A 27,039-nucleotide genomic window follows, 5' to 3' on the forward strand; every position below is an offset into this window, starting at 1 on the left:
GTTGAGCCCAGGTATATATAAGCCATCGGCTACACTTATCTCTAGATATCTGTATCATTGCTTGTCACTGACATATCAGTCGAACATTACACAAGATCCTAAGAACTTGTGTTTCATGGGACTCCATTTGTTTATTGCTCTGCTGTTTTTCAAATTGCCAGAATCTGGAGAACAATCTGTCTGGTGGTAGATTTTGGAACTGGCCAAGTGAGCACACTTATCAGCCTTTACCCTAAAATCAGCCTATAAATCAGTCTGTCACTAATTTTCTCTTTCACTTACTTCATCTGTCTCTCCACTCTCTTCTCTTCATCTTTAGGTAGCCACTCTTCAGCAGTCAGTAACATTGATGCAGAAGGATAAGGAATATCTTAACAGGCAGAACATGGAGCTCAATGTGCGTTGTGCTCATCAAGAAGACCGTCTAGACAGATTGCAGACTCAGCTTGAGGACACCAAGAAGGCGAGAGAAGACGCCTATGAAAAATATGTGGCATCTAGGTGTGTTTGAGGATGGTAGTTCCTTTTCACATTCATTTCTGTGTTTAACTTTATTACAGAGCCTTTCTGTATATGCATATGAAATACAAAAAAGGAAAATCCTCTCATCATTTACTCACCCTCATGGCATCCCAGATGTGAATGACTTTATTTCTTCTGCTGATCACAAACAAAGCTTTTTAGAAGAATATCTCCACTCTGAAGGTGCATACAGTGAAAGTGAATGGTGGCCAGAACTTTGAAAGTCCAAAAAGCATATAAAGGCAGCATAAAAGTAATCCATATGACTCCAGTGGTTAAATCCATGTCCTCAGAAATGATATAATAGGTATAGCTGAGAAACAGATCAGTTTAAGTCCTTTTTTACTATAAATCTGCACTTTCACTTTCGCATTCTTCTTTTGTTTTTGGCATTTTGCATTCTTCGTGCATATCACCACCTACTGAGCACAGAGGGGAATTTATTGTAAAACAGATTTAAATATTGATCTGTTTCTCAGCCACACCTATAATATCACTTTAGAAGACATGGATTAAACCGCTGGAGTTGTATTTATTAATTTTTTGCTGCCGTTATATGCTTTTTGGATTTCAAAGTTCTAGTCACTATTCACTTGCGTTGTATGGACCTACAGAGTTGAAATATTAAAAAAACAAATCTTTGTGTTCAGAAGAAAGAATGTCTTGGGTGAATAGTTTCTGTGAACTATCCCTTTAACGATCATACTACTATTATAACAATCATTGTACTATTTGCATACTACATTATGGTTGACCTTCTTTCATCCATTTAATCATTTATGAAGGCAACATTCAGGAACTACAACAACACTGACTGTAACTGCAGTGTTTCTCTTAATCGCTGTGTTGTTGAGACAAACCTGTCTGGCACAGAACAGATCATAGTCTAAGAGGCACAACTACATTTTTATGTATTTTGCCATCACATGGCTGTACGGCAAGTAATGGTAAAGCGGCAAAGCCTAAACATCTAAGCTTAGTGAAAACTTTAAGACTACTAATTTGCTTCCTTGCAGCCACTGGTATTTCCTCTGGAAATTATATGAGGAACCATGTCAAGTAACTCCAGCATTCATGGAACTTTACACTAGTATTATGTAATGAGAAGCTCAATACAGTATACTAGTATTTCGAACAGAGATCCAAGATCCAATAAAATTCTAAGATCATTAAAGCATTATATTGTAACACTATGTAACAATTCCATCCCTCCACCAGAGATCACTATAAGACCGAGTATGAAAATAAACTGCGTGATGAACTGGAGCGCATTCGTCTGAAGACCAGTAATGAGATCGAGAGCCTACAGAGGGCATCTAAAGAGATGTACGAGAGAGAGAACAGGTGAGTTAATGCCTTAATCTGACCAATAAAACTAGGGAATTATCATGTTCTTTCCAAACCTGTGGTGTGTTTTGCATTTGAAAAAGTTATCCAGTTACAGAAATTAAGAACATTTCAGTCAGTGCAGTCATTTTGATTTAAGTGAGCACAGTATTTTACACAGAACCAAATGACAATGACATACTGGATTTTTTGGGTTTTTGTTTATATAAGGAATAACAAAGAATGACCATTCATAATCTGCATTCTTAGTGTCAAAGGACAAGACTGCAAAAGACACTTTCTCCAGCACTTCTGTTATGCAGTAACCTAAACCTGTGCTACATAATGTGCAGTATTTTTTCAGCATAATACAAACCCAACTGTGTATTTGTTTGTTATTCTTACAGAAACCTTCGTGAAACCCGAGATAATGCTGTCATTGAGAAAGACAGAGCTTTAAATGCAGAAAGAGATGCCCAGGCCAAATATGATCAACTCCTGGAGCAGTGAGTTTATACACACATCACAAGAACATATACTTATCATAATCTTTGACTGTACTGATCTTTTGACTATCATTAATTTAGTGTCATTGTGTAGTAGAAAGAAGCATGACAGCTTACTGTGCTTGACTCATACAGAGACTTGTAAAATCTATACCTGCTGCTGGCAATCCTTTACCTTCTGGGTATTTTGAACTCATGATGACAGTTTTGTAAATGTTGTGAACTGTTGAAATTAGCTGAGCTGGGTATTACCAGGAACTACAATTCATGTGACAGTACATCGGCTATGACGCGACATGTAACATCACGATACAGCACAATTGTTTAATTGAATCACAAACATTTGAGAATTTGTTCACCCAAAAATGATTATTCTCTCCATCCCATATATTAAGCTATCCCATATGCCTTTCCTTCTTCAGCAGAACCGAAATGAATTATTTTTATAAAATATTTCAGCTCTGTATGTCTATACAATAAAAGCGAATGGGTGCCATGAAGCTGATGGCTGTTTGATGGTCCAAAAGGCATATTTAGGCATAAAAGTAATCCACACGACTCAGTCGATCAATGAATGTCTTCTGAAGCAAATCAACAGGTTTCTGTTAAAAAAACATCTATAATTAAAACTTAATTAACTTGCAAAAAAGACTTCCTGTTACCAGTCAACCCATCATAGAGCTGTCATGTGACATAAGCACAATGGCGCATTCACACGAGAACTTGGAAGAGCACGCTCTGTATACAACAGTGGAACGAATGTCAAGAGATGTGTATATTTAGACTTAAATTTCAGCACTTTCAAAATCTGCGTTTTATCTCGATTAACTACGAAAAATAGCGATTACTCGTGATTTAAACATTTTAATTGACCGACAGCACTAAATTTAACATATAAAAAGGTACAGACTTTAACTTGAATATATTGAAACAATTCTAAAAATGTTTTTTTTTTTATGTTAATAATCAGATAACACAATAGATGTGGCACAAATTTTATACTAGTCTTTGCATGCAGTTTTTAGATCAGTGGAAATGATCTTACTATAGGACTTTAGTGTTTGTTTTCTGAGCCTTACCTTTCAAGCTTGACTGGATTCCTCCAAGACCTAATCAAGTAATCTTTGAATGAACTGATGACTGACATGACCATACTGTACTGTAAGTAAAAGTGGGTGTAGTGATGTATGGCAGTAACTGTGATCTTTGTGTACAATAATAAGCACTTGATATGACAGAAGTTGCAGGGAGACATATTTCAACCTCTACCTGCAGAAAAAAGAAAGTGTTTTGCATTGTGAACACTAGATGTTGTCTTTGTAAATATGCCTGCCAAGAGCAAGAGTGACAAGTAAACATGCAAAGCCATGATTTTAAAATATGCTGACTGTTGTTCTCCTGGTTAATAGCTGTAATTATTAACAATACACATACATTATTTGCATTTCACATGCTCTGCTGCTGCTTGTACACAACCTAAACAGTGACAGTGAAGCAATGACAATATGAGCATTAGACGAGTTATCTGGTCAGCCTATTTTAAATGGGTTTATTAATGACTGATTCCAATACTGATGTAGAATTCGGTCGTCATCGGTCATTGAAAAAGTTAATCCGTCAACTACAGATAATCTTATAATAGCCAAATATTGGCCTGAACTATCACTTGTTATAATGTGAAAATTATTGTTTTCTTAGTTTTTTTTGTCTTTCCTTACCTTTCTTTGATTTCCCTCTCTTTTTCTTTGTCTGTCTTCATTTTCTCTTTCTCACATTTATCCCTTTGTCTGTCATCATTTTCTTTTTCTCAATGTTATCTATATTTTCCATTTTCTTATCTCTACCTTTTTAGGTGCACCCATTTAAAAGAAAAAGAAAAAAATGTAACTAAAATGGGTGTCTAGACATGCAGCCCTTATTTGCCTATGTCAGAGGTTCACTGTATCACTGAGCTCCAGACACACATGCCTTGCATACCAGCAGATACTCTGTGCACAGTTGTTGGGCATACCCTGCGTTTTTCGTCCCCGGGAAACAAATTGCTCGCATTCATAGAGAAGCTGGATTTAGGGCAAAAATGACAGATGCTCCTTTACCCTTCGCTCTTGAGAGGTTGAGCCTATGGACTGTGAACATATTGTCCAGCACCTCTATTTTTGGCTCGCAAATTGAAGTGGGGGAAGGGAGAATAGACATAAGTGTTGCATTGCATTGCGTCATCACAAAAATGAGAATTAAGCACAATAAAAGTTTTTCAGTTGTGTCAAATGTATTTTCAGGGATCCTGGAAAAATGTGTGTGATTCCAAGTTGGCGTGCTTGTATTGTAAAGTAAATAAAGCAATCAAAAATATTTACAAGTGCACAGTTTCAGACAACCATTTCTTACAATTCTCTGTTGTAAACCAACGGCCTGCATCCTCACCCTTCCTTTTTTCTGAATTTATACAAACAAACAACCCTAATTAACTTTATACCGATACATATCTAAACAATATCCAATCTTATTGCATAATGAAAGATTGGGAGTTGTCAAATTTCACAGCAATTTGTCATGTATTACTATAGGTGTTGGTCACTATGATGATGATTTTCTCTTTTAAATCTTTAGAAAACTGCTTGCATTGGGCTGCATGTTTGTGACAGCACAAACAAAGAAAACCTTGATCTGCCAGTTTTACCCCTCCATAGGTGTGGTGATGGTTTCAACCAAAACCCCTGGAGCTCTCCCACTTTCAGCAAAAATGGTTTAATCTTCTGTAATCTGGCTGTAAATGTAGGAAGACGCAAACGATACTCAATCTGTTGGGGCATGTTGAGATTTAAGGTTTCAAGATAAAACAGTGTCTTTGTACCCTATGAAAAATAATTCGTATGTCAAAGGCAGTCACGTCCAAGTTTTGCATCAAAATGATTCCGTAATAGCTTAGTTTAGCCTAAGGAGAGCCCCATCAGAGAAATAATACACTAAAATGCATACAGGATGCATTAAATCGACTATACAGAATTTTCAAGCGTGGGACTTTTTTTCATTTATTTAATTTTTTATTTTTTTCCCCACAGTTTGGCATATCTAAAACTAACTTATAAAATATAAATAAATATATGTGTGTGTGTGTATATATACATATATATATATATAAAAAACAAATGTCTATTTTTGGATAAATAATTTTGTTCTAAATTTTGCATTAGCAAATTTGCAGAATCTTCACTATTTTTGTTGGAATGTATGTATGGATTATAAAATGTTTGTAAAATTAGTGAAAATGGATGCTCTTACATTCTTCTGTTGGTGCCTGTGTCCAGGTTCAGGCAGTTGCAGCTGGGTTCAGACAGCAGGGTGGCAGAACTGCTTAACCAGTTGAAGCTGAAAATGTTTGAGTCGGAGCGTGCCCAGATGGTCCAGGAGGAGACGGGCAGGAATCTCAGTCTTTGTCAAATTGAGTGTGAAAAACACCAGAAAAAACTGGAGGCAAGGCACTGCAAAATAAATGTCTCATATTGACTGAATCCATGTGGGAAAGTCCATCAAGATGTCGTTCACACGAAACCAAACAGTGTGATGTAATTTAGCCTCATTATATGTTAAAAAATGTTAATTGCTTAAAAGTTCAGGCTGTTAATTGCTTAAAATTTCAAAGACTGCAGATCTCTAATAATTATTATCTTATTATTAGATTCTGCCAATGTTAGTTTTAAAGGTGAAGTGTGTAAATTTTGCGCCACCAAACGGATTTAACCAAACTGGTTCAAACACTACCTTGTCTTCCATTGGTCGGAACAGAAAGACATAATTTGTTGCAGCAATATTGCTGTGTCAGACAGGGCAATATTTTGAAAGCAACACAGTGACCACATTTATGTGCACTTAAGGAAATGGTTTATTCCAGGGTTTTTGCAGAAAGTGGCGTTCTGAAACGTCATGTAAATGGGAGTGCAGTTTTTCTTACTCCACTTAAGGAATTAAGAGAAAGCGGTTTAAAACACTTAGGATTTTCCCGGAGAATGCAACTGGCCATGTAAACGCATAAGTGCCACTCTGATGGGTGTTTGAAGAGTTTGCATTTGGTTACAAATGTCATGGGATGGAGAACATCAACAATTAAATACAGAGGAAAGAATTCAACATTTCTGGGAATATAGTGGGAAAAGCTGACACTATAGACTATACCCATGTATATGCACCAATGTAAAATATTGACTGTCCCTCACGTTGCAGGGCAATTACTTTGCTATGGAAAAAGCTGCTTACTGACCGATCCGCATGTATATGGGAGTAAAGAGACAGCCACTTATACAGTTCATGTAAACCAGAACACAGCTTTCTCGCAAAAAATGCTTTCTCGCAATAAGACACTTTCTGGTGTCCATGTAAACATAGTCAATAAAACAATGATTATACTTTTCTGGGATTATATATGATTATATATGTTTCTGCAACAGCCAGTTGCGTTACAAGCTGCCAGATTTAAATCAGCCTTCGTGCCGACACAGGATGCACTGGTCAAGTGTCTGTAATTTATATTCACACAAAAAGTTACTCATACAGTCTTTTAAACCACATAATAAGTTTATTTTATATACATACCTCTAACTCGTCACCAAAGTTCCACGATAATAGTTCACAGCTTGTATATGCACAGCTATCACCTAAATGTGATCTTCCCATGCATACAGCCACATCTACTTATTAGGTGCAATTTTCATTCACACAAACAGCAACTCAAAAAGTCTTTTCAGACATATAATACATTTGTTTTCTGAAACAGACAGCCAAACTATCACAAAAGCACCACAACTACAGTTAAAACTCGTATACTCGCAGTGAAAACACGCTGATCAAGCGTGGTTATCCGATGCACGCAGCCAAGCCTGTTTACTTAAGTGCTTGCCACACACACACACATTGGTCTACCTATCATTATGAGGACTTTCCATAGACATAATTATTTTTATACTGTTCAAACTATAGATGCTATCCCCTAACAACCTCTAACCCTCACAAAAAACGTTCTGCATTTTTAATGTTTTTTAAGCTATTTAAATTGAGGACACAAGAAATGTCCTCATAAACCACATTTATAGCACAATACCCTTGTAACTACCAGTTTGTAACCTAAAAAATTGTCCTCTTAAACCACATAAACATGCCCACACACACCCACACAATGTCTGAGAAGTCAAACAGTGCATATAGTAAAACTGGACAGCTGATATTATTTATTAATTTGTTTTTACAGCTATAAAAATGAAATAAATAAAACATATACAGTAAAGCATACATAACCCATTTGTTCACGTTTTTTTTAATTTTTTTTATGACAATTAATAAATAATAAAATACTTGTCTACACTGCCCCTCTCTACCGACTGTGCAGTGTCACGTGTAAAAATAACACTCCTGGGGGCACTGCAGGGGAATTTATACCCTACTTATGAAATCTTAAATTTGAATATGTGAGTCTTGTAAAGGAGCACAATCTTAACCACAACACTGAATCTTAACCATTCAAACCGCAATCAACTAAACCTAAGGCAAGAGTATAATGCCATTCAGTCATCTTAAAACGATATTATACATATTTGTCAGCATCATAAAACCTTTGTGAACAGGATGTTATGACACCACCCTTGATTGTCAGTTTCTCTGTCTTTGTGCTTTTCTTGATTTTCTTGGACAGGTTCTAACAAAAGAGTTTTACGGGCTACAGACCTCATCAGAGAAGCGCATCACTGAACTGCAGGCCCAGACTTCTGAGCAGCAAGCACGACTGGAGACTTACGAGCGATTGGAAAAGGAGCTAGACGATGTCACCATGCAGGCTGCAGAAAGTAAGACAAGAGACACATCCAGAGTCAGATGTTATCCTCCTACAGTGACTATGATTCAATATAACTGAAGGCCAAGGATGAGATAAAACCAGCACATTGAGGGGGTTGGGGAGGGTCTTCCTTAAATTAGTCGTTAGGATCTTTTTTCCTGCATACATGATTATTTTTCAAATTAAGGAAGTCAAAGCTGTGATAGCCACTGATAGATATAGTGGTTAGCACATGCCACTGAATCACATATTCAACTGAAACATTGAATCATGGTGCTCATGTAAAAGATGTGGGTTAGAGTTTGTTTTGTTTTCTGATCTAATTTCCCTATGTACTCTATAATATTTATTGTCATATCTCTACTTTGTCTTTAGATAAAATGTTGAAAATCCCCCAGAAATAAGACAGGTCAAATAATTGCTGAAGAAGATTTTGTTTTATAACTACTTGTAAAACAGTTCTGCTGCTAAAACCACATGAATGCGAAGTACTTTACCTATTTTTAACTACTATAATCAGAGCCATTAACAGGTCAAATTTCAAAGCATGTTAAATACGTTGCATCTCTTTTTTTTTCATAGCTAAATGGTTTTGCATGATCAAAATGCCATACTTAATCAGTCCTGAAGATGCTTACAAAATACCTTTAGGGTACTGTCCTTAAACAACTCTGTTTAAACATCATTGAATATGCTGACACTGAGGTGATGTGAAAAACCAACCAAGCCAGGATTTTAATCAGGTTAAAACAGGTTTTTAACCCCTTCAAGATAACAACAGGCTTTTAAACCATCAGCTTAAGTATTGATTTAGTAAAAATGCTCAAATCCACATTGAATTTCATATAGATTTAACATGAAAAGAATCCCAAGTGAAAAGAATGCAGGTTGTTACTGTATGCAGGCCTTTATCACAGTATTGTGCTTCTCAAGTCAAACCCCTCTGTAATTGGTGGTGGCGTAGTGGTCTAAAGCACATAACTGGTAAGCAGAAGGTTGTCCGTTCAATCCCCACAGCCACCACCATTGTGTCCTTAAACAAGACACTTAACTCCAGGTTGCTCCGGGGGTCCCTGTAATAAGGGCTATGTAAGTCGCTTTGGATAAAAGCATCTGCCAAATGCATAAATGTAAATGTAATTTTGGTTTACACTCTTCATTGTTTAGTTAATTGTAATAACTTGCTTCTGAGTCAGTAGGCCTTATTCTCACCTATATCTGTTTAAAAACCACATCATTTATACAAAAACCTTTCGATGATTTGTAAGAATAAAGTACATTTGTTGAGTCCTTGTAGTGCTATCCCTTCTGGACATGTTGCAAGGTGGGTGGTCTAAAATACATGCTTGCTCTTAAACACACTTTTTTACTATGTCTCTCTTTTTTTTTTGTAGTGGAAAATGAAGATGAAGCAGAGAGGGTGCTGTTTTCATATGGTTATGGTGCAAACATTCCAACAACTGCCAAGAGAAGACTAAAGCAAAGGTGAAGTCTTAGGAGGTCACTCCTCTTTAAAACCAGAAGCTCATCTTTGTGTTTATCCATTATGTTTGTATGTCTATGTAATCATAGGTTTCTGAATGTGTGTGTGTGTGTGTGTGTGTGTGTGTGTAGTGTACACTTGGCACGTAGGGTTCTGCAGCTTGAGAAACAGAACACACTGCTTAGGAGAGACCTGGAAAGACAGAAAGTGCACAGCAGTCAAATCTCTGAACAGGTACTAAATTACACTATTTACACAAGAATGCATAGACACACACACACACACATACACACACAGCCACACACATACTTACAGTGAATAGCATGTACAGAGACTTCCTTACATATATATATGTATATACTGTACAGTACTGTGCAAAAGTGGCACGTCTAAATTTAGTTTCACAAAAACATTTGTATTAAGATGGTTATTTTTCTTTAATTGAGTGTGTCCGTAGGAAATATACATTTTCACATTTCCAAACATTCCTTTTGCAAATAGAATAAAATAGAAGTAGAACAAGTAGTCCTGCAACAGATGGTATAGACCCCATAGAGCCCTGATCTCAACATCATTAGCCCTAGTCCTAGTACGTGCCAGGGCCAGATGCATTCCCACTGTCACTTCCGAGGCTTTATCGAACCACCACGGGACTTTCTCGGGCACAATGGCCTTTGGCCTGCCAATACCCTTTGGGCCAAAGAAGGCCAACTGGGGATTGAGGTGGGGTCAATGTCAAAGGTGGAGTATCGCAGAACTTGCCAGGTTGTGTATCCAGCCACAACGGTACAGGTTTGGGGGGGGGGGCATTGCAGGTAAAGTACAAATCTGTTAAAATGCACAATGTACGGTGACCAAACTGTGCCCAAAGATAATGGTTTGAGATCATGGACTGTGTGCTGGGACATTGTCCTGATGTTAGTGGAGAGACCACTCGGGACACCATGGAAATTACAGTCAGTGAGTTGTCAGTGCTAACTTATCTTGCTAGGTAGCTAATGTTTACAAACTGTATAAACTCAACATTTTAGTTAAATAGATTACATGATACCTCAGCTTGAGGTTCCATCTTGCTTGTGAAATGGGCAGGGTGTGTGATGTTGGCACCAGGGCGGCGTGTGAAGGGTGGGTTTTAGGGCAACACTGCGGGGCTATTGGCCCGATGGTGGGAATGCAGATACGTTTTTATTTCGCAGCTCAAGGTCCTGGGCTATTGGCCCTGGTTGGCCTATTGATAGCCCTTACTCACACTGGCACGATAGTGGAAACATAGCCTAAATACATAGAACTGTGGCATGTTCTCCAAGATGCTTGGATCAACCTTTCTGCCAACCACCTTGAAAAACTGTGTCCAAGTGTCCCAAGGAGAATTGGTGCAGTTTTCAAGGCATAGGGTGGTCACACCAAATATTATTATTATTATTATTTTATGTTTACTGCACTTTCTATGTTAATTGTTAATAAAAAATATTTATGGCATTATTTTTGAAAACATCCTCACTATACATCATATTTCACAACTGCTTATTTGTATAATTACCTCTGGACATACATTTTTGTGTACCTGTTGCCTTGCTCTTGAAATGATACTGATACTGGTATTTTTGAATGCTCTTAATCCTGCTTTGAGAAAGGCTTTATAACATGCTGAGAGCACATGATTTTCTCTATTAAAGAGAGGAGACAATACAAACAAAAGTCAATAGATGTGCAAACAATAGATGTTCTGCGTATGTCTTTTATAAGAATTGACAGACAGACTATTTGTTTCCCGTAATTTTATTTTTAAGGGCAAGTTAAACATTTTTTTTTTAATAATGTCTCACCATTGTGTTAGAACTATGTTTCCTCTGGTCCTTGCTCTGTGTTGCACTGTGTCCTAAACGCATGTGATATGATAAAGCAACATGTAATAAAATGTGTTAATCCAAGTTTTATCCTAGCTAGCCGTGACCGAGGCAAGCAACACAGCATTTTTTGGTCTCTTGGATTCTATTTCTGCTGTGTTGTTCTATCTAGTCCACACCACAGTTAAATGTAATGGGTCTGAAATCCCGCTGCATGCATCTATGTGTCTTAAACATAAAATGTGTTCTTATTGGCTGTTGCTTAATGCAGCAATTTTCGCATTCAGTTGCTTGTTGTGGGAATATCTGTCCAATCCAATCCCATCCATCCAATCCCATCAATCCAATTCCATCCGTCCATCCATCCGTCCATCCGTCTATCCATCTGTCCATCCATCGCAATTAAAACATGACTTTGGATTTCAAGGTAAACACTATTCATCCATAAGCATACATCTAAAATGCTTTCTCTACAAACTGCATTAAAGCAAATTCAGAAGCTATAATTCTCACTAAAAAGGTGAGGTTTTTAAATTGCCTATAAACTTGTAAACCTTGGGACACACTGTCTGTTCTAGTTACTAATTGCCTTTCAGTTTTCAGTTTCACTTAAGATCTGTTTGCATATCTCTTGTTAACTCTAGACAAAGCTCACACAAAATCAAAATCAACCGTCTTTGTTTAAAATGGTAAAGAAAAAGAATCTCCCTAGAGTTTGAGGTACATGTTGAAACTTTAGAACCTTTTAGAAATAATATGGAAAGCAGGGTTTACAATTAACTTGGCACAATGTCTTGGTTTTTGAGTTCTCTTTAAATAATTTTTGTGTTATATTTGGATTTAGAAACCCTATTCACTTTTAGGACTTTCCAATGTTTTTGTTATTTTGTACAATTGTGTGGTTTTAAAAACAGCAGAAATTTCTGCCAGCTATACGAGAAGGTTTTAAGGATCAGCTTGCATCTAAAATAGTGCACAAACTCCAACTTAATGCTTTAGATGGATTGATCCATATAGTTATATATCTGCTCAACTGTGGTAAAGACTAGGGACAATTGCAGCCAATAGTAGAAGGTTTTTCATGTTAACAGTTACATTTAAGATGCTCACATAATGTACATCACTGCAAACAGCAATTGTAAAGCACAACAGATTTTTTATTAAATAACGTTAAAGAGGTTCCAATATTAATAAACAGCTCTTTGTTAGTCTCATTTTGCAGGGTTCTCTCAGATCTTTATACTTCTGAAAATATAGTCTTCAAAACTTAAGGCCTTTCTTTTGACATATAAGAGGTTTAATGAAGAAAGAAGAGCAGAATTTTACAACAAAAACATACTGTAAGTTTTATAACTGAAAAATTCCTCCTAAATAGAAAAAGACAATTTATTTAAACCAAGCTTCAAAAATGTCTCGTTTGGAATGTGTGAAGTCACAAATACCAAATACATATGCATATGACTGCCTCTTTAGCATGAAATCCATGCCTGTTTTTCGTCATTGCACGTTTGGCCCCACCCATTAGTGCTTAGTCAGTCACACAGGTGAAGTGGAGAGAGATGTGCCTGTAATGGAAAATTCATCCAAAGTGGACTTACACTGGACACTTTCATGTGCCTTTCTTGATATAAATAGTTTTCTACATAAACGTGCAGGGTTTTGACCTTTATCATACATCTGCCGCTTTTAAAAGATGCAATGTCAAGTTAGAGACCACCATTGTGTTTCATTCAGCTGTGCTGTCATGCTGTTGTGCTGTTTTGAATGCATCCTGGACCATTTTTACACTGTGCTATTTTTAAGGGTTGGTCTTTTGTAAACTTGGAAATCTTTGATCGTATTGATTCATTTCTGCACAATACCGGTAATGTGCGCCGTGTTTTAAGAGATTTAAAAATGCATCTCATTCTGCTGCTGCCACTGACTGGGAGAAACGCATAGCCCTTTGTGTAAAAAACACTGAAGATGTGACATTTGAAGATCAGTGTCTCTGCTTTGGCCTGTTGAAACCGGTTGTAGCAACCCAACATCACCATGGACTGTATTACGTTTGTGTATGTAGAACATTTCAGGGTGGATTGTATTGTATGCTTGTGAACCAGTCACAGTCACTTTAATTGAAGGATGGGGCAGTTAAAACACTGTTGGACTGCAAATCTGTTAGTAAACAATTTAATGCATGAATATTTCATATGCCATGACTGTTTGATAATTTGTGTTGCTGCTGGTTGAACAGTTTAATGTATTCAGATCAAATGTGTTGGATGTGAGTTATAAGGTCATTTTGAAATTTTCTTTTATAAATCTTGAGGAATGTGTTCATTTCCTTCGGACTGCATTTAAAATATGGCTCTATTGGAAGGGCTGCATGATGTTAGCCAATCACAACAGTGGGCGTTTACATTGAAGTCTTAAAGGGCCAGACAGCTTAAAACCTAGCGTTTCAGACAGAGGGGCAGAGACAGGGTGGGAAATGGTTATATATGACAAAATTATGATGTTTTTTATGCACAAAAAAACCTATACTAACATTATAAGTGGACCTCAGGAAAGATAATATATATATATATATATATATACAGTATTATATAAAAAATTGAGCATGTCATGACCCCTTTAAGTCTAATTGCAAAATCATTGATAGTTAGGCTATATGTCAATATGCTTTAAAGTTGCTGTAAGCCATTTTAGCCTTTCTGGAACTTCCACCAGACAAGCCGTTGAATCAGCCATGCCCTCTCTTTCTGAAACCTCTCACTCCAAAGACATGCGCACAAACATACTAAAGACTGTTGTGTTCGAGCAGATGGATGGGGAGGGTCTACTCTGAGCATTTTGCCATCCAAACCTGCGTGTTTCGTGAGAGCAGGACACCGTACGGCACTTATTTGTTTGCTTTTGCTTGTCTTGTTTATACGGTCGTCAAAAAGAGCGTTACATGGATTTTCGATTAAAACCAATGATTTAAAGGGGTCATGCTAGCTGTCTTTTAATAAATGGAGTGATAACAAATTTGTCCAAATATGTGGTTTTGTGTAAACTTAACAATAAAGGAATTGTGTGACTACCCTACATGAAACTGTATCTCCTTAATATATTAATAGTTAAGTTCTAGGGTTAAAGGGCTGTAAGCTAAAAGCTTGACTTCTTGTTAAATAGTTCACCCAAAAATGAAAATTCTGTCATCGTTTACTCACATTTTTGATGTTACGTATGACTTTCTTCCATGGAGCACATAAGGAGACATTAGTCAGAATGACTTTCACTGCATCTTTTTTTTTATACAATGAAACTGAATGTGACTGAGGCTGTCAGACCCTTACATTCTGCCTAACATCGGCTTTTGTTTTCTATGGAAGACATAAATTAATATGGGTTTGGAACAAGATGAGGGTGAGTAAACATTGACTGAATTTGGGTGATCTTTCCCTTTAAGGTTAATATGGATTATTGAATATAATACTGTAGAGCAATTATTGTTGAGTGCTTCATATACTAACGCTACTTTATTGTTACATGAAACAGAGATGCCTAACATTTAAAATGAACACTAAGCTGTACTTATGATTGCAACTGTGGAATGATTAACAGAATTAATAACTATGTTGTTTACTAGTGTTATAAGTTTTAAGGCCTTGTGAATGTGTGCCCCAGCCTATTTGAGTGTTAAAATAATAATTAAAAAATTATCATTTTTAACTTTTGAGGCTAAACACATCTAAATTAAATACCAGTTTATGAATGACTCTTTAAAACATACAAAATCTACTTAAATGGTCCAACCCTTGTACTTTTGAGCTGTTAGTCATCAGTTAGAACACATATTGGTTTCAGTGGGTGATTAAAAGCACATCAGCTGCTTATTACATAGATATGATATATTGCCTATGATAAAGACATACACTGAGTGTTTGGTGAACACTCATCAAATTGTATGTTACTTGTGATAACATGCATACTATTTACTATGATTTGCACTGGAACACAAGTTAATCACAGACTCACTGTGAAATCAAAGTAATTTGTTTTGTTTCAGACTAACCCAAGCCAATTGATTGCATTGCCAACACATTTTCTCTTTTCTAATTTCTGTTTAGTCCAGGGCTAATCAAAACATAGCAGCAGATTTTAAAAAGGTTCAATCAAGAGGACCCTATGCACTTAGATTTGCCCTGTTCATAAAATAAAACGTCATGTTACTGTTGTAACCTCCGTTCCCTGATGGAGGGAATGAGACGTTGTGTCGAATGTAGTGACACAAGGGGTCTTTCTTGAGAGCTCTGAACTTGAGAAAAGGCCAATGAGAAATTGGCAGACAGAATTTGCATTTCCTGCCCCCGGACATACGGGTATAAAGGGAAGTGGGCGTGCGTCTGTCAGTCAGTCAGGTTTTTGCACTGAGGAGCCGAGAATAAGGTATGGCCGTTTACAGTGGTAGGTCTGGTGTCGTGGCAAGGGGACACAACATCTCGTTCCCTCCATCAGGTAACAGTAACCATGACGTTCCCCTTCTGTCACTCACTCGACTTTGTGTCGAATGTAGTGACTCAAGGGGTCCCATTTAAAAACGGCATGCTCTAGACTGTGTTACGTGAACTGCTGACACAGGTGCAAGCAAGCTACTGCGTGCTAGAAGCAACTGTATCGTCCGAACGTAACCCTCCCCAACGCCCCCAGAAAAAGAGGTCATATACAGACTGTAGGTTCCCAATAACCTGTAGGGAACAGGCGACATGGAGAGGGCCTTGAGCTCAACTGAGTCAAGATCCCTGGAGAGGAATAGGCTTGGCTGGGGAGGATTTAGCCTCCGGGCGCCTCCTAAGGAACCTGATAATAAGTCGTGCTTACCCAAGGACTTGCCGTCCACTGCATCGTGGTGGGCCATGATAGAGGCTACATACACCTTCAAGGTTGAGGGGGACAGCCTCCCCTCCAACCTCTCTTGCAGGAATGAAAGCACTGACCGAACTGGGCATCTCTGCGGGTTCTCAGACCGGGAAGAACACCAATTTGTGCCAATTTAGGGCATAAATCTGCCTGGTAGAGGGAGCTCTGGCTTGGTTGATCGTGTTTACGACCGCAGGTGGTAGGTCAATCAGATCTTCCGCATCCCGTCCAGGGGCCAGATGTGGAGGTTCCAGAGAGTGTATCTCTTTGGGTGGGTAAAGCCAATGTCTGTAATATTTTAAAAGAGGTTTGCACTGCTTTGTCTGTCCTGTGACATATAAATTACATATGGGAGCGTTCCATTGAGAAGTGATCATCCCTATTCCCTGTTTCTCTCATCATTATTGTTTTCCTTTCAAGTGCCCTGTATAGGCAACAATTATGCCTTTTGGAATGCAGTATGTCTTCTCATCACAACAGATGACAAAAAAAACACATGCAAATTTTATCTGAACGTTCAGACTAAGGGTGTGTCTCATTCAGCTCCCTCGTTCAGTAGTCAGGACACTGATCAGGGAGTCAGCCATTTTAAGGGCTGTCTCAATCGCAAATAAAATCCCACAATTCAGGGAGCATTGTTGCTCACTATGACTGAATTTGGAATCGACTGTATGTATATGGAAGAAATAGTTGTAGTGGTATGGTAGTATGCAATTCCAGACTCGGCCAATGTTCCCTTACCGGAAACATCTTCTGAAGTCTCAAGTCGGTAGAAGATGAACACAAGTGTAAATATATTTGTATGTCTTATTTTCTCTTTAAAAGAGATGTTTGTATTGTCTTTAATCCATAATTACAATGAAAGGGAAACATTCTTTTACATATTAGGGTTGTTAAAAGTAGAATTTTTAATACACTCCTTTATATTTTATTTATTTTTTAATGTAATTTATCTTTCATAATATCTTCAACGAAAATGAACGATAGCGTCACTTATACAGCTATGGTGCTGATTGATAACAGCTGCGCTTGAATTCGTGAGCTCTTTATCATGTCGCAGGTGATTGAGTCTTAAATGTCCCAATTTTCAGTGGATGAACACCCTTGCCAGTGCCCGAATTTGTGTTCAAGATACACTGATTCCTGACTAAGGGAGCTGATTGAGATGCACCCCAACATGCATTAACAAAAATCAGATTTTTATCGGACTCAAAACCACCTACAATTTTGGTTTGGATCTGGCTTGTAAAAAATCTGATTTCTTTTGTGTTTTTGTCCTGTTTAGACTGCAAAAACCTAAACAGATCTGAGTCAGACAGGCCAAATAAAAAAAAAAATATATATATATATATATATATATATATATATATATATATATATATATATATATATATATATATATATATATATATATATATATTTTTTTTTATGTTTGTGTGAATGGCATTAGAATGCCATATACAATGCCTCATTAGTCTATTGAAAAGAGGCTGAAATTATATTTAGGTAAAATATTGTTTTTGAGAGCATTAGTTAGGATCAACTTTTGCTACAGAGACATCACAAGTCTGTGCTTGTTCCTCTCTGTCCTTCTTCACCACATTTTAACCCTGGTACATGCTGTTCTCTGAATAAATATACAGAAGATCGACTATTTAAAAGGTGATAATCATACATTGTCACTTAGATAATTATCATTTTCTTATTAGGAGGGTGCAGAGAATATAAAGTACAGAACGGTTTTATAGCATGGTCTGGCACATCAGGCTAATAGTGAATTGCCAGAGGGAGGAAAGCTTAATTGCATCTTTTAAAACTAATCAAGAAAAAATTACTTTACTGGTCTATATGTACTCTCTTCTTCTCCACAGACATAACATCTTAGCTTTGAGAGGTTTCCTTTCATTGGTGTTTAAAACACTCGTAAAAAGATCATAGCAGACCGTAACTGCCATGCGTGGTATTCTCACAAAGGCCCTGGAACATCTATGTGTTGAGTTTACACACATCACGTTCCCTGGATGCATGTTTCATCTCTTTAATGTTCTTGTAGCACAAAAAAAAAAAAACAGGACTGAAGTGATTGCCCTTTTCTTTCACCCTATCAGACGCACACACTGGCTTAGCCTCAGCCAATTGGAGAAACTGTTCAGCAATGGTAATGAGTTTACCGTGAAGGTGGCCTCCGCTGTTAGCAAGCAAACCTTTGCTACGTTGAACATGACTGATTGGCGCTTTGAATTTCTTTGTAATCCACTGAGCAAGAAAACCAAGTTTTCTTTACAAAAATTATTGTAGATTGCTCACTTAGCCACCCACATGCAGACTGTAAGAGCCCCACCCTGCCACCATTTTGCTTCCAAAGATAGCAAGATCCTACCTGTTAACAGATGTAGATGTCATCTTCTTTTTCATGCACTATATCTTATCTCCTTTGACAGTCACTGACATATAGTTTGACATAATAAGAAAAATTCATTGTATCTTTTGGTGAATGGAAAATAAGATTATGATCAAAACTGTTCTGTATAGTAATACATTCTTTGAGCATAACAAGTGAATATATTTGAAAATAACTAACTAACATTTAGCTTTTTACAAACCTATTGTTAATTATTTAAACTATTTAAAGTAATAGTAACCCAAAAATGGAAGTTCTGTCATAATTTACTCACCTTCATATCAATCAAAACATGTATGACTTTTTTCTTATGCAAAGCAAAAAAAGAGGTGTTTTTGGGTGCATTTTCAATACAATTGCAGAGGGTAATCCCAATCTTTAAAGTTTAAAAGTGGACCTAAAGGTATCATAAAATAATTCTGTAGGCATAAAATAGATTAAGTTTAGAAACAACCTGAAATTGAAGTAATTTTTCAATTAAAATCTTGAAAAGATTTTAAAAAGTCATGGTTCACAGTTACTTGCGTGTTCACATGAGAATACACAAGGTGTTTTTAGCGCTAAATAGAGTAAGTTCTCACATGAACATGCAAGCCCCTGTGAATGAGCTTTTCTCATAGAACTCATGAAAATTTTCAAGATTTTTACTGAAAAATAATGTGTAATTGTGGGTTGTTTCTAACCAAAAGAACTACCATTGACCCACACAGGGTTGGGAGGGTTACTTTTGAAATGTATTCCACTATAACATGCTGTAAAATGTAATTTGTAACGTATTCCGTTAGATTACTCAAGGTCAGTATTCAACGTACTCTAGGTCAGTAACGTATTCTAAATACTTTGGATTACTTCTTCAGCACTGGTAGATTGTTTCACTTCTTTTGACTAAAACAACTCTGCCAGTACAGTAAGACAAAATACACATGTTAAAAATACATTCTCTAAAAAACCTAAATATCTTATGCAGTGTTGTTTCTAAAACGAGATCAATCAAATTGATCTTGTTTTAAGGATTTTTAGATATTTTTACAGGAAAACAATACAAAAATTATTATCAAGAATATGATTTTTGCCCAAATATCAAAGGTCTTACTAGAAAAAAGAAATTATGATCCAACGTGAATTTTCTTGATAAAAAAATATGATCATGCCTGGTAACGTGCATGTAAAATGGCTATAAATAGCGTTTTAGCTTATCGTAAAGCTCACAATTTGTTTTTAGAAATGGTTTATTTCTATTTCTTGTGCTCCAAACTTACTTCAAACGTATTTTCTCTGTCTACTCGTATGAATGTAACACTTCATAAGAAAGTGTTTCTCTGCTATTCAAATGCACTTTGGATTGCATCATTTATATGGATAAATGTTTTACATCTGAAAGGACTAAATACTAAATGAAACAAATGACAATAAAATGCAAAGTAATCTCTTCAGTAATCAAAATACTTTTTGAATGTAACTGTATTCGAATGACCAATTATTTAAATTATTTAAATTGTAACTGTAGTGGAATACAGTTGTGAACAGTTTTTTCCTGTAAGAAGATAGAATGCAAGATATGATCTGTCTGTGTTGATTATTTTATGTTTTACAGTTGGAGGCGGCAAACCAGCTTCTTCAGCAGGCCCAGCAGCCACACAGCTACCTGATTGAGACTGTGCAGAAAAGAGACACTCAGATACACACAATTAAAGAGCGTGTCACACAGTTAGAAGAGGAAGTGAGGTAAGGGTGGAAACAAATCCTCATTACACATTTATTGTCACGCCAAAGTAATTTAGTATGGTTATGTTTTCTAAAAAGGGACTCCGATCACGGATTTAGGGATTCATCCTATCATTGACCCAACTCTTTAGACAGTTACAAAGCTTTTATTTTGAAAAGAAAACAATGGGATCAACGGTTCCTGTCTACATTTATGTGAATATCCCAGGCAGATGCTTTCCAAAGTAACAAGGAAGTGTTTGCATAGTAGCTGAGGTGCCTCAGGTTACCATAGCCTTTCTGTCAGCTCGAACCAGTCTGGTCATTCTCCATTGACCTCTCTCATTAACAAGGCATTTCTGTTCACAGAACTGCCACTCACTGGATGCTTTTTGTTTTTGGCACCATTCTGTTGTGCTTGAAAATCCCAGGAGATCAGCAGTTACAGAAATACTCAAACCAGCCCGTCTTGCACCAAAAATCATGCGACGGTCAAATTCACTGAGATCAAAATTTTTTCCCCCATTCTGGTGGTTCATGTGAACAATTTTTTTAAATTTGTTTTTAAATGTTTTTATATTATTTATTTTTTAATGGATTTTGACCTGACTGTAAAGAAAAAGCATCCAAAAACTCCCAGGTGTCTACACCAGGAAGCCAATATCTGCAATATCTTAAATACATTCCATGTCATTTGGTAATCCACCAGCAAGGGTAAATTCACTTGCAAATAAAAGTCAGAAGCCATGCCCACGCGAATGTATCTGTGCGTGCATGCATGGGTGACTGGATTCTTTTCTTTTCTTCCAGCTTTAGTTGGCCAAGTCACATGTCAATTCAGGTGCAACCTGTTATCTTTATCCCACAGCACCATTCACCTCTGTATATGCTAAATATAAAAGCTAGTTTTATTCTGTAAAAGCCTCCTTATAGGTCCCCCTGGGGCTAATGTGAATTATACACAAATGACTCCCCTAAATGTCGGTGTCTTTCAGCTTTTCTTTTAATGCTACTTGTGGCCAGGGCGACTTTTCTTGAATAAGGATAATCTCAGGACTTTGTCTTGTTTGGCCATTAGCCGCAAAGTTGTCATGTTGTTTCCAAGAGTTCCAGTACCCTAGGATTGTACACATTGACTACACACTGACAAGTGCCATTTCCCATCAGACATATTTGCATCGGCTCAAGAGTGTTTACCTTCCCTTGTGGCGTGACCAAAATCACGGGAGACCATGTTGAAATCAGAAAGTAATCACATTGCGAATTCAAATGTTGCTTTTTTTCCTCCACATTATCTTTTGACTTAACTGATGTTTTGCTGGGGGGGGGGTTCAGTTTATAAAATATGCATTCCTCTTAATTATATTAAATCCTGCACAGCTGAAAACAACTCTCATTACAACTCGCTTTTGCCGCCTCTCTGTGGACATTTAAAACCAGAAAATGGAGCTCACATGTGACCGTATGCCCACAACACTTTCCGCTTTAGCCACTGGGGTAGTGTTTCGGAAATTGCTAAGCATAGACCGATTTTTGCTAAAGAAAAGCCAACCTGAAAAGTCTGGAAAAGCATGAGAGTTCAGTGCCAAGCTTAACTGCTTCTGTCAAGCACTCCAGGTTGTTAGTTTGTTCACATCTCAGTGGTTAATTCTCTAAAAATGCTGATGCATACTTTGGGCTAAATACCTACTAAAAGACGGAGAAGCCTTCTCACACATCAGCTGTTTTATTAAGGGGCAATATATACCTCCTGGATTTTCAGGGGCATTTTTCACCTTAATAGGGGCAAATTTTTTCTAACCTTATTAAAATGCATGCTCATCGTTTTATGCAAAATACTTGAATTTGATCAATTAATTAAAAATTCCCAATCTTAGTAATTAGGCTGCTATCTATGTAATTAAATCAGCATCAACTATTTGACTGATTTAGACAAGCTTGTCAATTCCCCAAAATAACCCCCTCTTAGAGACTATTTGTATCAATTTTCACAGCTCACTACGGAAAGAGAAGATCGCTCTACTGCAGGTGAAAAACAACATGGCTGCGGATCTGGAGAGGCTCCTGAACCACAGAGAGGTAACTGCTGTGCCAGCAGATTAAAAAATTGTACTATGCCTTAAAAGTGCTCTTTTGTTACTGTGATCACATGCTTCAAGAAATAATACTCTAACCTCATGTTTAAACCCTCTATTTAAACCTCAGTTTCCAAATGTACAGTTTTATAATGCTAGAAGTCAAATTAAATAGTGTGAATAGAGTGCAACAGTGCCCACCCAATTTTGAGCCTTTTAGGTTCCAGAAGTAGTTTTCATGTATATTTCTTCCATATGCATTTTATAAAAATGTGCATAAAAGAGTTATAAGCCATGAACCAAACCAACTATCTTTGAGGTTAAAGGTGCTGTAAACGATTTTAGCTATTCTGGAACTTTCGCAGCTATAGAATTAGCCACGCCCCCTCATAGACCGTTATATTAGAGCAAATGGAATTGGAGCGTCCCCTGACCATTTTGTCATCCGACCCTGAGTGTTACACAGGAGCAGGACACCGTACCGGTGTCATTATCAAATGAGTCCGCCCATGAAATAGATTCCCCAGGGGGTGACTGTTTGTTATTGCGACGGCATTGAAATGGTGAAAAGCACCATAGTGATTTATATCACTATAGATATGACAATAACTTGACTGGCTTTTAAATGTTTATTTTAAAAAAAACATTCATGCATTAAAGACGTGTTTTAGGAAAGTTGGCTTTAGCTAGGCTAAATGTTCTTAAATGTACTCAAATCTGCTCAGGACACAATTACTTCTCCATCATAATTGCTGGTGTGCAAATGCGATTGTAAAGTATGTAAATATATCAAATATTTTGTAATATTATGGTTCAGTAATTCTGTGGCACATAGCTTGCCAAATGTAAGCTAACAGAAAAAAAAAAAAAAGAAATGTTTAATTTCATAATCTGTAGCTTAGGTAATATACTATTATGTGTAGTATATGATCTAAAAGTCACATTGACATACATTATAAAAGGATTTTGTAGGATTTCTAATCGGGCTGTGAATATAGTACTCATTCAAAGTTCTATGAGCCAATAGAATCGCTATGACATCAGATGCGGACCCATTTTCATGGGCGAACTCATTTGATTACGACACTGGCACTTATCTGAGCCTATTTCGGCAGCTCTGTGAATGCGCACAAAGCTTGACAAGCAGAAACAAATGATCTGACCGTGTCCCACGGACATCTTTTTCTCCACTGTTGATCGAGCCTAGGGCTGTTCCAGAGACAGCTGTGATATTTCATGTCACCTATTTCAGTGATATCTGGTAATAAGGCCGTTTTCTGCGTGCAATTTCATACAAAAAATAAAATAACTTACAGCGCCCTTAAACACGCCAATAAAGCTTTGATTTGAAGCAAAAAAATTATTTGAAAATCTGACAAAAAGACAAAGTTACTGTCTTTCCTGATGGCATGAACTACAATTCCATGAAGCATTGTGAATTATATAATCAAATTAAAAACTATAGTTAATGATGATGATGATGATGACGGTTGAACTGTTTATTATAAGTGTAACATATTGTAAAGCAGTTCAATGGAAATTAGGAGGCGAGAACCGGCTTGACGACATAAATAATATTTTAATGATTAACTTAAACAAAAGACAAACACACACACGACGGACATGTCCGTAAACGGTCTCACTCTCCCGCACCATCCTAAGCAGTCGGCCTTTATCCCTCTTGGAGGCTTGATTAGCCTAATAAGGGACCGGGTGTGAAGAATCACGACCCGCCCTGCCACACATATAATTTAGCGAGCAGGCAGTCGCTACATCGCTTGTGTGGTATGCTTTTGTGCCACGATTCTTTGATTAGTGGCACACCTCTTTCAGGGTCACGTTAGTTCTTCACTTGGAATTCTGCTAGTAAACACTATTTATAAAATATGAAGTTGAAATAATAAAAGCAATTTGTAATGGGAGTGTTCTCAATATAATTACACAGTAATGACACATGTAGTTCACAAATATTACTCAGGAAAATACAAATTTAAATAAACAGAAAGTGGGACCGAATAATTTATTAATTGTTTTTCATAAAAAATCAAATGTCCAGTGACATTACAATTTTAATAAAGTTAGTAATAATTCATGTTTCATGATTCATCAAATATTTAAATGTAATATTTAAATTATTTAATGAATGTGTAAAATACATTTTTTACTCTATTTTACTTTTTTATATGTTAAAGGTAATATTCTTTATAACGTATTTTTGCTACTTTTATTAATTTGGTTAAAATGGAGAACAAATTTACTCTTCAAAATAATTGTAAATATTAATAATATGACAATTTATATTAATTTAAGAAAATTTTAAAATGTATATGGTTTTCTATAGGAACTGTTAGTTTGACTTGTTGCCATCTGAAAATAAGTAACAGCAGTATTGACAGGTGCAGTGAATTTCACCGTTGGTCAAAGGCATTCATTGTGTATTAAAGGTGTCCACATGAGAGTGTGAGAGTGAAGTTCTCACATAAAAAGACTCTACTAGTTTAGGTGTGTCCTATTTATTTGTTATCCAGTCACCCGAGCCTGCAATTCCAAGCAGTGGTCACGTCATGTCAAATGTACTGTCTGAACAAGTCATCAATGTTTTTTTAATGCCTCTTTGGCTTCCTAATTTTTAATTAGGAAGCCATGACTCCTGCAATTGATGAGTGTATGCCTCAACGTTGTGTTTAGGATGCTCTTTACATTTCTGTACACTTGTACATTTGTGACAAGCACTTTCCCTTACTAGAAAATCCTGTCTCTCAGGTCAGCTGTTTCCCATGCTAAAGTCATCTTGTATTTTTTTGCTGACAGACATCTAGTAGATTCCCTCATTTTGGGGAACTGATGTGTGAAGCCAAATCTTCTTGACCCATCTTTTTTTAATTTTGTGTTTTGAAAGACATGGTATGAATCACCAAACCAGCAGTCTGTGCACGACATTAGACTTGTGGTGAGGCTAATTTACCTGGGTTGGATTTAGGTACTTATAATGAGCTGTGTTTGTATTTATGAATAGTGTGAGCCTATGTCTGCTCTATTGAAAGGTACAAGAAGGTACACTACACTTCTTCTGACATTCTGAACTCTAGGGATGTTAAGGGCAGGGTGTAACTGATTAAGCGCCGGTGAAATCTGGAGCTATTTTCAACCAAATACTGCTGGCACACACTGTGCCGACTTCACAACTTCCAGTGGCATGTTGGCAGAAAGCATGCAGTCCTCACAGACAGCTGCTCCTCTCTGGTGCTTTTTTGCATGCCACTGCATATGGCCGTGCAGTGATAAATAGAAATATTGAATGACTCAGTTTGAGTATGCATTGGGCTGATCTACATTCACTGCTGAAGTGGGCTGCCATGTGCTATCAGGAGATATTTTAGATTGTTTTCCTATGCATGAATAGTAACCGTTCACAAATAAGATGATAAAATGTTTTGCTATTTGCATATTTTCCAGATAGTGTTGCACTACAGGGTAGTTAGTTTACAGGATATAAATAAAAATAGGCACTTGTGTGTAAAAAGCTTCAAACCTATTTGTGAGACAGTTGGAGTATATTCTCTACTTTGCTTCAAGTAGGCTTTTTGGCCTTCATGATTTTAGCAGCATGTTGGAACACGATTTTACTCTTGCTGTGAACTCACAACATGATCTGACATCAGTCATTTTTTTTCTTCACTTAACACATTTAATATTCACACAAGTAAGGTAAAAACATAAAGGGATTTGTTTCTTCAATGCAGCCACAAATTGCATATAAATTGTAGTTGAGACTACAACTTGAGACTGCGGTTGAACACAAGAATCATAAACATAGATTAACTCAAGTACCTGTATTTAGATTGATTAAAATTCTACTGTACAAAACCAGATCAGTCATTAACAGGAAATGATATGTATCAACCATATCTGGGACAGTGTAACAAATAAAATAATATAATAAAAATTACAAATTGTTATATAATAAAAAATATAATAGTAATAATAATAACAATTGTATATAAATACAATTTTAATTCGTTGCATATGATTTGCTTTTATTATAATGAAATTATGTTTAAAATTATAACATCATTTACTTATTTCTCAACAGTCCTTTACAATTTATTACATTTTATGCAGTTATTTTAATATTCAAATTATTATTTTTCTTTTAATTTTCAGCATTTGAAATATTCTTTTTTTTAATTTGCATTTTTAAAGCTTCTCAGAACTGTCTAGACAGTAAAGTGATATTGAAGCTTCATTGTTTTCAGGCCACCTTACATCCTATGTCCTATAATGCTTCAAAGATTGATAAAAAACAAATGTATGGGATATTGGGCATTTTTAAGTGAACTCTTATCCGATCCCAGAACTTTATTATGCATACAATGACTCTGGAGTAGTGAAAATATGCTATGTTGTTTAAGGGCGTTTCCTTCTATTGATTTTGAAGTACATGCATTTGCAGTTGAGCTGTGT

The 27,039-nt window shown here is 36.6% G+C and overlaps 1 protein-coding gene across 1 annotated transcript in view; it reads left to right on the top strand.

Moving 5' to 3' along the window:
- Window positions 1-27,039, top strand: part of LOC127644468 (progesterone-induced-blocking factor 1-like) — a 35,245-nt gene that overhangs the window by 7,295 nt on the left and 911 nt on the right. Inside the window, exons 8-16 of the mRNA XM_052127660.1 lie at window positions 320-501; window positions 1,741-1,866; window positions 2,256-2,354; window positions 5,663-5,828; window positions 8,038-8,188; window positions 9,573-9,663; window positions 9,793-9,895; window positions 20,391-20,521; window positions 22,495-22,579. Coding sequence (XP_051983620.1) covers window positions 320-501; window positions 1,741-1,866; window positions 2,256-2,354; window positions 5,663-5,828; window positions 8,038-8,188; window positions 9,573-9,663; window positions 9,793-9,895; window positions 20,391-20,521; window positions 22,495-22,579 — 1,134 coding nt within the window. The remainder of the gene's footprint in view (window positions 1-319; window positions 502-1,740; window positions 1,867-2,255; window positions 2,355-5,662; window positions 5,829-8,037; window positions 8,189-9,572; window positions 9,664-9,792; window positions 9,896-20,390; window positions 20,522-22,494; window positions 22,580-27,039) is intronic.

Source organism: Xyrauchen texanus, chromosome 5 (assembly GCF_025860055.1).
Source record: "Xyrauchen texanus isolate HMW12.3.18 chromosome 5, RBS_HiC_50CHRs, whole genome shotgun sequence".
In the NCBI taxonomy this organism is placed as follows: Eukaryota; Metazoa; Chordata; class Actinopteri; order Cypriniformes; family Catostomidae; genus Xyrauchen; species Xyrauchen texanus.